This window comes from Vollenhovia emeryi, unplaced genomic scaffold (genome assembly GCF_000949405.1).
Source record: "Vollenhovia emeryi isolate VEMERY1.0 unplaced genomic scaffold, V.emery_V1.0 DF939171.1, whole genome shotgun sequence".
Lineage (NCBI taxonomy): Eukaryota > Metazoa > Arthropoda > Insecta > Hymenoptera > Formicidae > Vollenhovia > Vollenhovia emeryi.
In genome coordinates this window covers 72,174-91,369 of record NW_011967195.1, presented here as the reverse complement: position 1 = coordinate 91,369, position 19,196 = coordinate 72,174, and the positions used below count along the sequence as shown (strand labels likewise).

The 19,196-nt window shown below is 33.9% G+C and overlaps 1 protein-coding gene across 6 annotated transcripts in view; it reads left to right on the top strand.

Moving 5' to 3' along the window:
- Positions 1–11,615: 11,615 nt before the first annotated feature.
- Positions 11,616–19,196, top strand: part of LOC105563801 — a 28,350-nt gene continuing 20,769 nt past the window's right edge. The window contains exons 1-3 of one of the 6 annotated variants that reach the window (XM_012015711.1): positions 11,616–11,975; positions 18,257–18,417; positions 18,535–18,859. In XM_012015711.1, the coding sequence (XP_011871101.1) occupies positions 18,647–18,859 (213 nt within the window). In that variant the 5' untranslated portion in view covers positions 11,616–11,975; positions 18,257–18,417; positions 18,535–18,646. Of the gene's footprint in view, positions 11,976–18,256; positions 18,860–19,196 lie in introns of all 6 variants that reach the window. The other 5 variants (XM_012015710.1, XM_012015709.1, XM_012015708.1 and 2 more) reach the window with 5 other exon arrangements.

Genomic DNA, 19,196 nt, shown 5'->3' with positions numbered 1-19,196 from the left:
TGGAGTAAGCTTGGCGTAAGAGCGCGCAAAACAGTCTCCCGGACAACGCGCTTAGGAGATAATCGAGATTCTCATAGGAAATGATCGCGTTACGATGAGAAATGCGAAGACACGCGGTACATCCGTCGCGACAAACGGTTCGACACAAAAAATTGTTTTCGACCGAGGTGTTCACGGCGCTACGTCATTTCTTGGAATCCGCGCTCTCTGTTTTCGGCAGAGGTGTTTACGGCGCCGTACGCGGGGTCATTCACGCGGCGACAGTCGAACTGATCGGTTGTGCTCGCGCCGCTTCGCGTATCGTATTAGAATATTCTAGAATATTCTAGAACATTCTTAGAACGTTCTCCGAATATCATGTGCTGTATGGGTACGTCGCTCGGGTTTTTCGGTGTTTACGGCGCCGTACGCAGGATATCGCATTCACGCGGCGACAGTTGAACTGATCGGTTGTGCTCGCGCCGCTTCGCGTATCGTATTATTCTTTCTTGATACGCGTTCGCGACAAGTACGGGAAGAAACCGCGATCGCTCTCTGTGAACAATCAACGATCGATATCATCGTGCGATCGTTGAATTCCCGCGATTTGTGTCAGTAATTTGTGCGGGTATCAGTGCGACGATGTAATCGAACAGTGACAATCGAACTCAGCGAAAGACAATCGGACACAGTGAAAACCGAAGAAGCGGCATTTGGATACAGTGACGGTGACAAGTGACTTTACAAACGGAAGTGTAAATTCGCGAGTGTGTCGGCGCTACCCATACAGCACATGATATTCGGGAAACGTTCTAAGAATGTTCTAGAATATTCTAGAACATTCTTAGAACGTTCTCCGAATATCATGTGCTGTATGGGTATACGTCATTTCTTGGAATCCGCGCTCGGGTTTTTCGGTGTTTACGGCGCCGTACGCAGGATATCATTCACGCGGCGACAGTTGAACTGATCGGTTGTGCTCGCGCCGCTTCGCATATCGTATTATTCTTTCTTGATACGCGTTCGCGACAAGTGCGGGAAGAAACCGCGATCGCTCTCTGTGAATAATCAACGATCGATATCATCGTGCGATCGTTGAATTCCCGCGATTTGTGTCAGTGATTTGTGCGGGTATCATGGTGCGACGATATGAAGCCTCGTCTACATAGAAGTCGTAAAGTCGTAGTCGTAAGAATAGTCGACTATGATTGGTCAATTCTTATGTGTCTGACGAAATTGACCAATCGCAGTCGATTATTCTTACGACTACGACTCTGCGACTCGCATTAAGACCTTCACACATAAAATTCCGTAAGGACGTAAAACGTAAGCGTAAGAAAATCAACAGACTGGATTTGCTACTGCTTGCGTTATTGCCTTACGTTCTCGACTGTGATTGGTCGATTTTCTTATGCTTACGTTTTACGTCCTTACGGAATTTTATGTGTGAAGGCCTTAATCGAACAGTGACAATCGAACTCAGCGAAAGACAATCGGACACAGTGAAAACCGAAGAAGTGGCATTTGGATACAGTGACAGTGACAAGTGACTTTACAAACGGAAGTGTAAATTTGCGAGTGCGTTGGAGGGCAGCTGAAACAGCGATACCTGAGAGGAAGACACTTGAGTGGAGGAGGACGCATCGGGCGCCATTGCAGAATCAACGCAGATATCAACTCCGCCGCTGCGCATCTCGGTGAGTGAAAAGTTTTTTATTACAGTAACGGAATCTACATTTTTATATCGTAGATTGTAGATCGATCCATTTCGTAGATCCGTTACGTTAAAATGGATAGGTTACAAATAATTTGACGTTTTATTTAATATATTTTATTTATCGAAGAGAAGTGATTTCATAGAGCTCTACGAATCAGAGTATATGTTGAGCTCATGTTTCATGTTAAAATCATTGAACTACATCATAGAAATTACGCGAAATACCACGAATATTATCGATGTATTCGGCCAACTAATTTCTCGTAGCCTATCCATTTTTAATTAAAGATTTGATATATGTATAAAGTAAAATAATATGACGTAAGATTCCAATATATTGTGACGAGAATACTTATATAAATTTGAAATTATTTTTATACTTTGAGATTATCAATTAACTGTAACATTCAATTATTATATCGGTGTCACTCGTGCGGCAAGTTCCTTTTTTCTGGATCTTACGTCATTTATTCTGCATGTATCGCGATACTCTCAAGATGCGTTTAGCATAAATACATGCATATAGTCACACGCATCTCGTATTTTTGTGGTCGATTTTCGCGGTCGGTTTTCGCGATTAGTTTTTCAGAACATGTTCAAGAAATTATTAATTAATTTTATTTATATTATAAATTTTAATTTTTTTATCGCGAAATATAATTAAAATAACTATAACGCAAAGTAACTTTTTTTCTATATGTATGTGCTTGAATTTTATATTCAAAGATCGAGTCACGAAGATACGGTCAATACTTTAGAAAACGGAAATAAAATTACACTTTGATCAGTTTTAGAAATTAAATTTTTTAAAATTAAGTTTCTTTATTAAATAACTTCTCTCCTGCTCGTGCATTTTTTTTACACGATCGGCGCTCGCATATAGTTCGAACCGTACGAAATATCTGTCGGTGATAAACCGACTATATAGAAGGAGTTTTCTTCCTTCCTGATCTCTGGTCAAAATGACCAGACTGTATGGCCAGGAGCAACGAAAGGTATGTCCAATCTGGCCCAACGAAGGACTAGATACGATGAGGTAAGTGGTCAATATTGGCCACTCTGATGGAGTGTAAGGTGCTGTAAGGCCTAAGTAAGGTGCTGTACGAAGTATACTTTGATTTCTCTTGATTTGTTACAATTCGGGTGGGTTATGCTTCTACATATGGTACATACATTCTCGCATATATGCGAGACTGAAACCCCTATTAAATCGCGGGCGCGGTAAACTTCAAGTTAAATCTCTAGAAAATCGCGTCGCGGTTAATTAAAGATTTGTAAGTTTATTATGTTGAAACACGGATAGGTAGAAAATGAATAGGTAGAGCTATAAGTTGGAATACGGCCAGGATACAGAAATAATAAATTTATTAACGATCTTTTTGGTTGCGATGACATACATAAATTAAATGAAATAAAATAAACTGTAAAAATATTGTATAATTCGATGATTATTAAAAAGTTTGATAAATATACACAATAGACACATATTTTACTTGACAAGAATTTCGTGTTACTGTGTGCATACCGAATATTTCATATGTAACGTCAAGTAAAATAATTGTATTGTAGAGATAATTTATTTTTAATTTTATAATGTAATTATTTATTTTATAATGTTGTATGCATTTTAAAGTAAATTATAAGTAATATGAAATAAATAATAAACACGAGAAAACCAAATCGTAAAGAAAAGAGGACCGCCGATCAAAATCGGCGGGGGTGGTGGAGGGCCTTTACAAGTTGGTCTGTTTTTATTCTAATAAAAAAGAGAAGTATTAGTTTATTTATAACTAGAATAATACAAAGTTTAATTTGATCAGAGTGCAAACGTATTGATTGTCCGATATAAACGGAGCAATCTTGTATGTACAAAAGAATGTTTAAATAATTGTCTAATGAATATCCAGAACAGTGTGTGCTACAAATTTTGTCGGCAAAAAGCATACAAGTTTAATAGAAAACTAGACACATTTAATTATACCAAAGTGCTAATAGAAATAAAGCATGTCAATAAAATGGGATGAATAATGATAAAAAGTCAAACTTTAATTTACTTGCTATACAGTCTAATATAGTTTGTTAGCCAATTAGCAGTTATACGTATAATTTATATTTCACATTTTACTTTTTATTCCATTGTCGTATGTAAGTTTCACGATAAGAGCATACATACTGAACGTAGACATCTGCGGGATGCGAAACGAAGAAGATTGGTTTTTGGCTTGTGTCGCTACGTCAATTTTTCGCCGAGTTGTAGCGTTTTAAAAATCCGGCGCGCGCGCACCATTCATGAAAGAAAACCGCGCGATTTTTACGCGAGTAGTATGCGAGCGTACTACGTCCCCAAAAAACTGGCATAAAAACATACGAGGCACAGGTGTTCGGTAGTAAACATCGCCGCGCGAGACGCCGCGCGAGACGCTGCATATACGCGCCGTCTGCTGCTTCTGAATCAGGATTAAGATGGCGAGTCGATATAATCGTCAATATCTTCGCATAGAAAAATCGTAGCGAGATGAACTTGATCTCGTTGGAAAGCTAAGATTCCAAGGCTTCCAACGAGATAAGAACCGCTTATCTGGGATTATTAGTTTATGAAATATCAGTTAATATTTCCTAAAATAAAATTGATTTTCTTCCGTGATCGAGAGAGAGATCGCAAGTCGATATAATCTTCAATATTTTCGCACAGAAAAATCGTAGCAAGATGATCTTGGTCTCATTGGAAAGATAAGATTTCAGCGCTTATAACGAGAGAAGAATCGCTTATCTCGGATCATTAGTTTATGAGGCATTATTGATAAATTCCGAGAAAATTGCTTTTGTCCCAAGATCGAGATTGTGAATTAATCTTTCGATTGGAATTGGCGGGGTTGGTGAAGGGCTTCTACAAAGTTAATTTATTTTCATCGGGTAACATTTCAAGTCGAATCTAAACGAGAGACATTATTTTATTTATAAAATAATGCAAAGTTTATTTTTACGACAATACAATCGTAATGATTATCCAACGTAAACGGAGCAATCTTGAGCAAACAATGTTTAAATAATTTTCTAGCGAATATCACCAGATAATGTAACTTCCTCTTTTACAATGTTGTATAACATCTCTCGATTCCTTCATTAAAGTGGCTTTATCGAACTCGGTATAAATTTCTCTAGCGTCGTGCTTTGAAATGTTCCGCGTGTCTTCGCGTCGCTCCTCGTAACACGATCATTTCCTACGAGAGTTATTAACATTTATCAATCGCTTTTAATTAATTGTCGCGATCCGTAATCTTATCGCTCATTTCTGCGATGATTTGTTGAGAAGAATATCACTCGTAATTTGAAGTAAAAACATGCCATAAGGAAATTACTCATATAAATTATTAGTTAGGTTCGATATATCCACGAGTGCTAATACCTTTTTTAACGATCGAACTCGGATAAATCTCTTACGTCGTGCATTAAATAGCAAACCTAATTTATGTTCACTCAATATTCATTTTTCTAAATATACACATATGTAATTGCACGGTTTCTTGTTGATAATCCCCTCCTCGGGTACTACCTTGTCGTGGTGGAGGGGCTTAAGTACCCTGAAGGGTTACTCTCTAAAAATCACTCATTGTCAGTGGTTTATTACTGAAAACAATGAATATTTATTGATTTACAGTAATGATCCACTAATTAATTTTTAGAGAGTACATACCCTAAAGACGGGACAACCAAAGGTACCCATTGCACTATTTGGGCCTGATTTTTCAATTTCTAATAAACTGTTGACCACAGTTTAATCGATTCTCTGTCTCTTCTTTATAGATAATAATATAGAAAAGCATAGAGAGTCGAGTAACTTCCATATTAACAGTTAACCAGAAAATGATAAACCAGGCCTAACACTCTCTGAAAGTTAATCGGTGGATTATTACTGAAAATAACGAATCGATTCACTGTTTTCAGTGATAATTCACCGATTGACTTTTAGAGAGCACATTTATTAATTGATTCTGTTCATTTCAGCACGAACTTTCGAGGACTGACGAATAATTTCGCTATTATTTCGTCAGTTTAAACGAATTGCAACCGCGCGCGGCGATTCGTCGTGTCGCGTCGCGTTCGGGAGTGCCGTTTGTGTAATTGGACTAAGGACTTTCAAAGTGTAAAATCGCGCGAACGATCTTTGTGGTTTCGCGAGTGTGCAAGAAGAACCTGAGGGGAGTGTGCAAGAACAACCTGAGTGGAGGAGGAGGCCTGGGGAAGGCATCAGGCACCGGCGGAGCAACTTTAGGGTAAATATTTTTTCTTTTGTATAAAATTAATCTTCCTTTTGTTTATTTTCAATTATTTAAAAATTATTTTCTTCAATATTCATTTTCTTGAATACTCTATATTAATGTAAACTTTATAATTGTATGTTACAGATTCGACATAGTTACTGCAACTCCGCTGCTGCGCACCGATCGGTGAGTTAGAAACTTTTATTACGGCAACGAATATACACACTGTGAAAAAATGACATGTAAAATTACAAATGTTATAGTGAATAATGTTGGGACTATCTATTATTAAAGGTGTATATTTGCATACGTCAGTAAATTTACTTCTTTTGATTAAAATTATTATCTTATATAATGAGTAAACTGCTTGCTTTTGATTGTGTAAAGTTTACATTTTTTTTGTAATTTTTCATCATGTATAAAGAAGTATTTGCACAACAAAGTGTAACAATGTTTTTTGGCAAAAGTATATACATTTATATATTTATACATATATATTATTAATAGTGTAATCACTATACTTATTATGTATGTAATTTTACATACTTTTTTACAGTGCATTTCGTAGTTCATAGATTGTAGATCGTAGATTATCTTGTATATTCGTTGCCTTAAAATGTTTATTTTATTATAAATTTTATTATAAATGTTAATTTAAAATGATAGGTTTCAAATGATAACGGCAAGTAAATTTTTTATTCAATATCCCAGATCTTCCGGATTACCTCCGATAGCGGTCATTTCGGCAGGGAGTTAACGACGATCGTTTTTCAAATCATTGAATCTCGTAATTTTAATTTTTATTTAAATAAAAATTATTCTTCCATTAGTGTTAATGGGAGAATATTTATGGAGAAAAATATATATAAAATCTTTTCTCTTCTTTTTTTTTGTTAATTTCGCGAATCGACGTCGCGCCCTCGTGCCGAAACCGTTGCTTTCGGGGATGACAAAGAAAACCAGGGATTAACTCTGGTTCTGCAACGGCGCAGCTAACTTTCTACATTGAAAATTGCTTACACTCCTCTACGGAGTTTCAATATATTCTCAATAAATATTCTCCCATTAACACTAATAATGGAAGAATTATTTATATTTTAATAAAAATGAAAATATACGAGGTTCAACGATATGATAAACGATCGTTGTTAACTCCCTGCTGAAATGACCGCTATCGGAGGCAATCTGGAATATCTGGGATTCATTCTTTCCTACAGCGGGGCCTCTAAAGTTCAACGAGTTCGACTTAGTTTTTTTCACATTCGTTTAATTTCATAGAACTCTACAAATCAGGGTATGTCGAGCTCATTTTCCATTGAGAATCGTTGAATTACATCACAGAACTTAAACGAAATATGGCGAATATTAATGATGTATTCGTCGAGCTAATCTTTTGTAGCCTATCAATTTTCATTAATGATTGATGTATAAAGTAAAATAATATGACGTGAGATTCTAATATATTTTGTCAAGATAACTGAAATTTTAACTTACTTAAATATTTTATTTGCGGTTATTAATTTATTATAATATCCAATTATAATATCGGTTGCAATTGTGAAAGAAGTTTCGTTTTTCTGGATCTCACATCATTTATTCTTTGTATGTATGTGTGTATGTACATACGTGATATACGTACTTTCAAGATGCGTTTCGCATGAATACATGCATAGTCACACGCATCTTTGTATTTTCGCGGTCGGTTTTCGCGGTCGGTTTTCGCGATCGGTTTTTCAGGAAAACTTTTCAATTAATTATTAATTATTTAATTTTATCCATTATTATAAATTTTAATTTATCGAGGAATATGATTAAAATCACTCTAACGCGAAGTAAATTTTTTTCTATATCTACGTGAATTTCGAATTCAAAGATAAAGTTACGAAGAGATGGTCAATATTTTTGAACAAATAACGGAAGTAAAAATAAATTTAACTCGTATATACAGTAAAGTTTTTTTGAACTAATATTCTTCTTTAATTAACCTCTCGTGGTCGTGCATTTTGCGATAAGATCGACACTCGTATATTCGAACCGTACGAAATATTTGTCGGTGACGATAACCGACTATGGAAGGAGTTTTCTTCCTTCCTGATTTCTGGTCAAAATGACCAGATTGTATGGCCGGGAGCAACGAAAGGTAGGTTCAATCTGGCCCACCGAAGGACTAAATATATACATATATATATAATACGACGAGGTAAGTGGTCAATATTGGCCACTCTAATGGAGTACCTAAGTAAGGTGCTGTACGAAGTATACTTTGATTTCTTTTGATTTGTTACAATTCGGGTGGGTTATGCTTCTATATATCACATACCTACATTCTCGCATATGTGCGAGAGTGAAATCCCTATTAAATCCCGCGGTCGCGTTAAACTCCAAGTCAAATCCCTAGAAAATCGCGTCGCGGTTAATTAAAGATTTGTAGGTTCATTATGTTGAAACACGGGTAGGTAGAAATTGAATAAGTAGGTCTATAGATCGGAATACGGGTAGGTAGGGATTCGGATAGTCAGGGATAGGGGGACATAATTTGAGAGTTTAAAATATTAGATAACATAAATTAACGAAGTAATAGTTTCATATATAACGTCGAGAGAAATATTGTAGGTATTTAAAATGTCATTATTTCTTTTATTATATTATAAGTGTATTGTAAAGTAAGTTATAATAAAAATGTAAGAAATCAAACTGTAAAGAAAAGAGGACCGTCGATTAAACGCGGCGGGGGTGGTGGAGGGCCTCTATATAGGTCAATTTGTTTCTGTCGAATAAAATTTTAGTTCAATTCGATTCACATAGTCTTTTAATCGATAGTTTCGTTTGCAATTGATTGATAAATTTGCCTTTACAGTTTGATTTTTCGTTTGCACATTAATAAAAAATGTTGTACAATTATGAGCACAGCCACATATGTAACACGTTATGTGTACTGTGTAACATTTTCTATTGATGTTTTACATAGTAAGAGTTAGGTATGTATTGTAAACACACACATGTCACATGTTCATATGTAATTGTACATATTTTTATTGTGTATCATGTTTTTAGTTTCTCTATGTAATTTTCTCTCTTTTTATATTTTTGTATATATTTCAGAATATGTTGTGAAAAAACTAAGTTATAAAAATGTAAAAATGCAATTTTATCGTAAACAAAAGAGGACCGCCGATAAAAATTCGGCGGGGGTGGTGGAGGGCCTCTACAAGTTGGTCTGTTGGTCAACCATTGAACTATAACCATACTGGAGAGAGCACTGCCTACCCCCTCCATAGTATCGAGCGGTCAGAGAGAGATAGTTAAGTTGCGATCGTGTTGTCTCTTTTTAACGTCAACTCATGGCTGAAGGCATTGGTTCAGATTTGTACACGTATAGTGCGTGTAGTGACAACTAAAAAGTGTATATAAATCTATCAAAAATGGGAAGAGAATGTTTCCGAAATTTATTATTTATTATCAGTCTCCATTAATCAAATATTTAGGTACATACGAGAAAAATGCTTGCGAAAGCAAATGTTTTCAGACTATGTAGTATATCGAGTCACGTGATCGCTGTAGTTAGTTAGACAAGAATAGTACGATCGCAACTTAACTATTCCTCTCGCACAGCTCTGGCCGCACGACAACAATGGAGTGCTCCTTCCAGTATAGTTATAGTTCAATGATCGCAACTTAACTATCTCTTTCTGACCGCTCGATACTATGGAGGGGGTAGGCAATCCTCCTTCCAGTATGGTTACAGTTTAATGGGGCGATGTGACGGAAGTGCCCTAGGCATTGTGGGTAAAGTGGGTCGTCAAGATGGCCACTTACGGGCGCCAATATTGAATGACTTTTCGGCATTGCAGCATGATGGAACTACGAAAAGTAGCTCAAAATTTTCAGTAGTAATTATAAAATGATTTTATTTCAAGTATGATCTCCAAGATAACTTGCTTTGCCAATACCCTATGCTTTATTCATAATTATTATCAGCGAGTAACCTTATTCTTGTGAATAAAAAAGATAAGACAATTATGACCAAAATATTAACTTTCTTAAGGAAATTTTTCTAGGCACATCTCTAGTTCTCGCTTTTCGGAAAACAGTGAAAAATGATTTAGTAATTATGTATGATTTCATGTCATTGAGTTGAGCGTATCCCGTTTGGACACGTAACGATTGGACACCGCTCGAAAAATTAAGTTAACCTTGAAATGACCTTGAAGGGCATGGTCAAGGTCAAAGTCAAGGTCATTATCTTACTCCCCACTTGAAATCATACAACTTTGCTATTGGACATTTTCTCCAAAATGCATTCTGACTAAAAATATTAGGGGGTCCGATACTTTTCGATGACCCTGTATGTTAACCGCACAGCAATAGCTAATACGATTATTAATACATTTATCTACACAAGTTCATCGAATTTTGAGATATTGTTTTATGATTACAGAATTACAGAAGCAATATGCTTACCTAAAGAATCATTGAAACAGGTCATTAGAATTTTTTAAATAAAATAAATAAGCAGATTATTAGAACGTTAATATTAAGTATGAATCAAAAATTTAATATTGAAATAATAAATATTAAAAACCTCATGTTAATTAAGAGCAAAATAATTAGAATTTATTTTTAAATGTTTCTGTAATATTTTAAACTTATAAACATGTATAATATTACTTTTAATATTAATATGTAATTGAATACTCTATTGTAAATTAAATACTCTTATATAAAGTCATCTGTCATTGTCAGTTATATTTTATAATAAATATAATGATATATAAATATATATCATAATACGGTAAACAAATATGTAATATACTCACGTAAACATGTTATATATTATTTTTCAAATGAGATTTAATTTAAATACTACAAATTATACCATAATATTTTAAAACTTTTTCTGCTTTTTGTCCTTTCCTTTCTCCCTCTCTCTCCCTTCCTCCCTCCCTCCCACCCTCTCCCTCTCTCTCTCTCTCTTTCTCTCCCCCCTCTCTCCAAGAAAGTAAAATGTGTGAATTATGTCATACACTTTATTTCTAAAGTTACATAAATTTTCCAAAACATTGCTCATAATTGAAATCTTCAATCACTTCCTTCATATCAAGCTTTCAAATAACGTTGTAAAATCTCTTCACGGTCGGATAAATGTGTTTCCATCTGTCTTACAACAAGAAAAACGCACATGTAAATTTATTCGAGAAAAATGAACTGTTGGGGCAGGGTGTGCCTATCTGTTTATCCATATGTAAATGGCGTGCGTACATCGCACACATTTGCCCTATGTCGTATTTCACAGGAGTAGGGAGAGATCTGTTATTGATCCTTTCTCCTCGCGCGTCGTTCCCTCCCTTTCTACGTGGCAATGGCAGAACGTCGTTCACCCAGCTTTTCGTAGCAAGAGCTCGCAGCATAGTGAGGACCTCTCTCTCGTTGGAAACCTTTGTCGTATATCGACGATGACGGGCTGAAGGAGAGATCGCCGGGAAGTAACGTGGCTACGCAGCGAACAGGGCCAAAGCACAGGGCACGGAGACAGCCGAGTACGACCGAGGTCGCGAGCGTCGACCGAATGAGTCTCTCTCTGCCTCTCTCTCTCTCTCTTTCTCTCTTTCTCTCTACCTCTCTCTTCTCTTCCTCTCTCTACTCAGCGCTCAGGTCCAGTACTTCAGTGTGTGCACAGCGGCCGGCCGGCGTGCATAGTTGTTAATGGTGGTGTTGTGTTCTTGGAATCAAGCGCTTTTTGCGCAAAATCGTTCTCTGTTGTGTTTATTTTTATCGATGTTCATGCGAAGCAAGAACTAAATTTGACGATCAGACGACATTGCTTTTGTGTTTCAAATTGCGTCGGGCCTCAGGGCCCGCAGCTCTTGTTTTCGTTCAGATCAACTCCGGGAAGCATGCAATCATGGAGCTTGCAGACTTATCCCAGAGACGAATCGGCTGCAATGTCTGCACGGGTGTTACCCTTCGATGGCAGCTTGTCTCGCGTAATAATCATCACAAATCGTTATACGACAAAAGTCAGTACTTTCTCAAATCGTCAAACGTATTCTTGAGAAAAGAGAGAGGAAGCAAGAGACATTATACAAGAGAGAGAGAGAGAGAGAGAGAGAGAGCGCGAGAGAGAGAGAGAGAGAGGGGGGAGAGGAGGGGGGAGAGAGAAACACAGAAAGTCATAAAATCAAAGGGTCAAGCTATATCAAGATAGCATTATGAGATAGCACATTAAAAATTCTAGGCAGAGTGTTTCAGAAAATAGTGATTTGATTATCATATGAAATCAATTGAGAAGAATTCTTAAATTCTTGGTTAGCACAGAGTATCTGTAGTTATCTTCCTTTGATAACTTACAAATTGCGCTAAAATCATTTTTATGCAGGACGTAATTATGCACATAGTGGGAATTAATTGTGGACGAAAGAAAAATAGAGTATTAGAAGAAGATAGATAAATATAGCGAGGAAAAGAGTAGGAATTGGAAGGAAGGAGGAAAACGCGAGAATGGAAGGATGGGAAGGGGAGAGGGGGAGGGCGAAGAGAAGGAGGGGGAAGGAAGAGGGAGAGAGGGATATGGAGATAATACAAACTTTAATATGATAAATTATCAGACCTTAATCTGTACCTAATAATTTCATAAGAGATATGTTTAGAAAATAATAGAATTCCAAAAATATAATTTATTCAAATGGATAATAAAGATAAAAAAATCCGTGATTAAATAAATTAAGATTAATGAATATAAAAAACTGCCATGTTGTATCACTTTATGCATTAATGCATATAGTATAAATCTGTGGAATGCTTCATATATATTGCATATACATTGCATTAATTTTTGCATTAATTAATACACTGCATTAAATTTTAATAATCTTTAGCCAAATATTTTTTAATGAAAATTATTGATGTATTAGTATATACTCTGTACAGTACATTATACATGTGTTTAAAAAAATTCATGATTTTAAAGGCAGTACCCATGAAAATGAAGATAAAGGTTTTGATAAACGTGGGTCGAAAAATTAATATTGTTGGAATTACAAGTAATTTTTGCAGTTATGTGCCATCACATAGTACAGCCTGGCACACGTGCGCGCGCTCATACATACTCATACATATGCACGCACGCAAACACACACACGTGTACGCACGCGCACGCCTCGCGCTACGCGCAAACACTCGCGCATACGCACGCACACACACACAAACACAAACACACGTGTGTAAATTTGTCAAGGTATATATATATATATATTTCTTATGGAGATATATTTATATATATCCATAAGAAATATTAATGTTTTTAGCAACATACTTTTACTTTAAAGAATATATTTTTGAATTTATAAATTATTATTTGTGTATTTCAATACTTACACATATTGTTCTTGTTTTTCTTTTGTTATAGAAGATGCTGTAATGACCACAACCATACTGTAAACATCCTCGCATGCTTATTTTAATGTTTATTATATTATTAATTTATTGTTTATTAATCTGTTACATTTTTAATACAATTTGCTATTGTATATATTATGCGTGTTATTGACGTGTATACATTCAGTTCTCTAATAAATCCCATAAACAAAATTTAAGTGTAAAATCTGATGTTGGAGTGGCCAAAATATTGAACTTATGTACCAATCTAATTGTCTCCATATTTTTTATTTAAATTCCCTGTTTATGTTTTATAAGTTATGCTAGTGCATTATTAATAAAGATTACAAAGTTTGTTCTTTGCTGTGTGTATATGAATAATGTCAATATTATATAAAGAAACTAGTAGTAAATAAAAATCTGTAAAATTTTGATATCTTAATTCATTTGAATTGACATTAAAGAAATATAATATTTAAATATACTTTTACTTGATTACTTACATATTTCTTAAATGAAAGTTTCTGCAGACTGTACAGGGTGTACTAAAACCACCGGATATCTTTTTAATCACAGATTCTTTACAAAATTTGAAGACAAATTCTAATACAAAAATTTTGATGCTATAATAGTGTTTAAATAATAAGCGATCGTATTTCACAAATAACGTTTGAGATTTTGCGAGTTCAGGCATTTAAACATTTGTAGTAAAAGTGTATCTTAATTAAGAATTAAAATTGGTGAAAAATTAAAAAATTTGTGTTTGGTTTTATTACAAACAATAGTAAATAATATTCCGTCTATCATATGCTTTAGAATCAATAAAAAAATTGTTTTCGCCTGTAAATATCGCATTCATGTTTTATACGTATAATTTATTGCACAAATAATGAAAAATGTAAAATAATAAATATGAAACTTAGGCCGGTATTCATAGTCAGATCTTGTATTTAATATCGTCTTAATTATGATGTTTTAGATATGCTGTAACCAATAAAATGATACATACAGCATCCTAAACTTAAGACGGTCTTGAATACAAGACCCGACTATGAATACCGGCTTAATTTCGTGACATTTTATTTGCATCGTAGCACAGTAACATCTTCGTGGTAATTGATATTGATCGACCATTTCGACAGCTGCAACGTGTTGAAGTTACAACATTTTTACTTGAATTATTTTTAAGATGGCTTAAGGACGTTTATCGGTAAATAAATTTTCTATGTATTTGCTTCAAATTTGAACCATATTCTATTAATAGTGTTATTTATATGCCTGCTCAATTTTTAAAACCGTGTCTGTACCAAAGTCGCGATATTCAATATCAAAATTACTTGTATGGTACAGGCGAAATGGTATAAGTGTTTTACAGGGATATTTTAATTTATTGTGATAAAAATTGTTTATATATTTTGCTACAATACTAATCTATGATGCATAATGATATTAGAAATGATATATTACAAGATAGGGATACGAAGCTGTACCGGTTATGCGAAATTGTAATCCGAAATTCTTCATCTCACAATATTTCGAAGCGTGTCGGCCAAAATACATTCACAAACGCAACATTGTCCGATCTTTGTTTTTCACAAAGCGTGCTAGTGTATGTGTAAACATATAAGATGCAGAGGTGCGTTAATTGTGTAGTGTGTCTAATTTACGCTTAAAGTCGCGAAGTACGAAGACGGTAGCGCTATACCGAAAGAAAACTGAACGTAGGCGAAAACTTTTGGCTACGATTATAGCCGATAAACGTCCTTAAATTCACACGTTCATTATTCGTGAAGATAAGATACTAATACAACGCGTAAAGAAGCGAGAAACGTATAACATTATTAAATGTTATTAAAATTTGTACGATAAGCATAATTCATAAAAAAGGCGATATTTATAGAGGTATTTTTATCACTTATGTCGCCGTGCCTGAGCGCGCAAAATCTCAATCCTGTCATGTATGAAATATAATCACTTATTATTTAAAAATTATTATAGCATCGACATTTTTGTATTAGAATTTTTGTCTTGAAATTTTCTAAACAATCTGTGATTAAAAAGATATCCGGTGCTTTTGGTACACCCTGTATATGTTAATTATATCAATTCAATCATTCCGTTATTAGCAAGTAATATTTTTGATGTCCATAAATTTTTAAAAACAGAATTTGTATTTTCCAGAATGGACACTTTAAAAACTACAAACAAAAATTTATTCGTCAAATTTTATCTGCATATTTCAACACATGTACTGATCGATACATAAATCTAATATTTTGACCGCTACAATCACCGGACTTTACACATAAATATTTATTTATGTTAATTTTCGAAGAAAATTGACACAGACAAAATTTTTTAATATTGCATTCTTTAGACTTTTCAAACTAATGCTTGATTTTGTTCAATATATACGTATATGTCAACATTGATATATGACATTTTATCTTGCAATAATGGTGTTGAGATTTCAGTCTTTATCTTATAGGTTATTTTATAGATATTTTATTAAGAGAGATATTTAATTTTAATAGTGAATTTTTATATCGAAAATATATTTATATTTATTTATTGTATTTTATAACAGCAACAAATCCCGAGATAATCTTCTTACCATACATCACTAGAATTTTGATTGCATTTGGCAGATACAAATAACAAATCCACTTTCTCGTTATTTATAAATGATTTTATAAGGTTTAATAATTATTCAGATTTACTTTAAAAATATAGTATTAACATTCTTATGTGCATGCGCTTTATCTTAATGATTTGTAAACGAAGATGTTGAGATATTTAAAGTGATAGGTCATTCAGTTTATAATGTAAATTAAACAGACGTGTGAAAGTATTAAAATTAAATTAAATTAAAATATACAAATAATGTTTTCAAAAATTTTTAAGTGTACCTGTGAAGTTAATATTTTTCAATAACATAATACTTTTTTATAAAGAATAAAAAAACGGTATCAAGTCAAATTTTACAATACATGAATAGTTCTAGATAAACATTTAAATAACTAAAAAAGTATAATTGACTTTTGCAGTTACATGTATTCACAGAAATGCATACTAACGCATAAAATTAGGAAAGTTAAAATTAGGATTAATATTGTTTTATACTATTTTTCTGTATTTTAAACAGTTTGGCAATATAACTTGACAGTTTTGTGTGGAACACACATGCATACACCCACGTACGTATATGCACGTACATGTTCGCAGATGCAGATGCACGGGATAATATCATATATTTTTCACTTGTACTATTTGCTATATACACACACGTATACATATATTTACGGTGTACCCATTTTAACCAGTTCAGTCAAATATTTCAAAAACTGAAACCAGCAGGCAAAAATATTTCAGATAAATGTTGGATGATCTGAAGGAGGATTGTGGTAAAATTAATTAAAAAGAATCTATTTTTAACATAGTATGAAAATCATTGTCATTGTTTAAAACGGAATTATATAATATGTTTTACATAATATGATTCTTCTAGTTATTCTATACATATTCTATACACTTATTCTATACATGACGGTATTAAAATAAAGTTATCAAAAAATTAAAAGTTTAAACTTTAAAATATCATTTATACCTTATTCTGACATACTTTAATACAAAATGTGTTTCAATACAGAATAACAAAATTAATTAATTGGTAAAGAAAACATATAATTACTGTCTGAAAAAGATATTTAATTGTATATTGGAAATTGTATAATTGCAAAAATGTATTAGTATTTACATGTAGAATAACTAAGAAAATTAAATTGTATAAAAAATCATGTTTTTCTTTTTTAATATCAATGAAGATGGCGGTGGCGGATAATATCATGGAGATATGATCTATTTCAAGTTAAAACAAAGGAAGCTTTATTTCTCACACAATTTACATATACATATACAATAGGTACATACAGGGTGTCAGACTCGTTAGTAGCCAAACTAAAAATTATGGTAGATTGGGTTAAACTGAGGAGAAAAGTCATGTACTGTTGTACAAAATTAGCAATAGGTAGTTATCGCGTAATTGATAAAAATGTCTGGCCGAATGAGCGAATATGGGGCGGATGGCCGGACTCGGCAGGCATGTAAAATGGTTTATTTGTTTATATCTCCTAGGACGCGGTAGCGAGAGGTGGAGTCACGCATCGAGTGACGTCGCTCGTTACATGATATCTATCTAAAAACAACAGCGTAGTGATACATAACAGCATTATTAAGAGTTACAGAATAGATACCTTAAGTTTATATATTTATAATTTAGATAATTCTGTGTGTGTGTGTGTGTGTATATTTTTTTATGTACAAATGGGATGACACCAGGCCAGATTCTAATGTACTATAATATATAATAACCATCTCTTTTTTTAAAGCGTTTTCTTCAAAATGTAGTGAGCACAATTTTGCATTTTTTGATACATCTTTATTGTTTAGATCCATTTTTTCGAGCCATTTTTGGCGGTTCTTCTGGATTCTTAGGTATTCTAATAATACGATTAGTATTACAAGTTAACAATAAAACAGTTATATAATATAATTTTATTGCAATACTTAAGTACATTTACCTATAAAATGTACTTTTTGGTTATGAGATTTTGGTTATGAGATTTTTCACATTGTGTACTTGTATTTTATTCTTCCGGCTATTATTATTTTGGCTTTTACAGTTGGGTCTTTAGCCCAACAATCCGGCATGTTATACACACTATTAATTTTTTTATGTAATATATGCGATAAGAATAATAGCGGGTAATTTCGGAACGTGTTGTAATATCTCAGTTAACGTCGTGCGACGTGAAAATAGATGCTAAATCTGAGGCATCTGACAATAAGATGAACGCGACTGTGAACCTCTCTCCCCTCAGGGACTACTCCCCGCGTCTAAAAGGGTACTTTACGCTCTGTCCAGATATTTTTCCGTCCATGGTTTCAATGATCTTTGCATCAACTTCATTATGTAGGTGACACATAGTGCCAACACAGTGCTGAGAGTATGAATTTCTGTCGAATAAAACATAGGTGCAGTAGGCGTTGACAATTACAAATTTGATGAGAATTAAGAGTACGAAGGTGTGTATACGAGCATGTATTGGAAGAAACCCAATGATACAAAGAAGAAATATGTAAAAGTAGAGATGAAGAAACAATAAAGATTTAGACGAAGTAAAATAGAAAAAGTACAAACAGCGACAGATACGCAAAACTGGCGACCCAAGCACGTGACAGCGGCTCCCGTGGGTCTCGGACCCGCTGCCGAGCCAATGGTGGGTCACTTTCTAGCCGGGGCAGCACTACAGAGATGCAATGCGGTTTATGTGCCGTCGTTGCTGGCCTGTTTCGTCGAGCTATGTGTATTGCCGGCAGTCGACGCGGCTCTGGAGAATCCTGTTATCAAGAGCTGGCCACAGATATGCAGGAGCGACAACATTCGCAGATGGAAGACACAGAAATTGAGCTCATCAAAGCAAGTGAAATCGTAACAAGAGTAAAAAACATCGTTCAAGTGGAAGAGGTGAGATTAGACACAATTATTTCTAAACAATTAGCTTATGTCATGTTAAAGAAAATAATGACGGATTAAAAAATTTAATAAATGTAATATATATATATACATATATATATATATATATATATATATTATGTAAATGTAGTCTCAAAAGAATTATCACTCAAGTTCAATTTAAAATAATAGTTTAACATTAATTGATACTGCCATTATATTGAAGGTAGCAATAAGGTTTTGACTATATTAAAAAATAAATGAATATGTGCTACATATAAACACACATTTATTTATATTTTAATATTTTTATTTTATATTATAATTCACTTCAAGTATTAATTTAAAA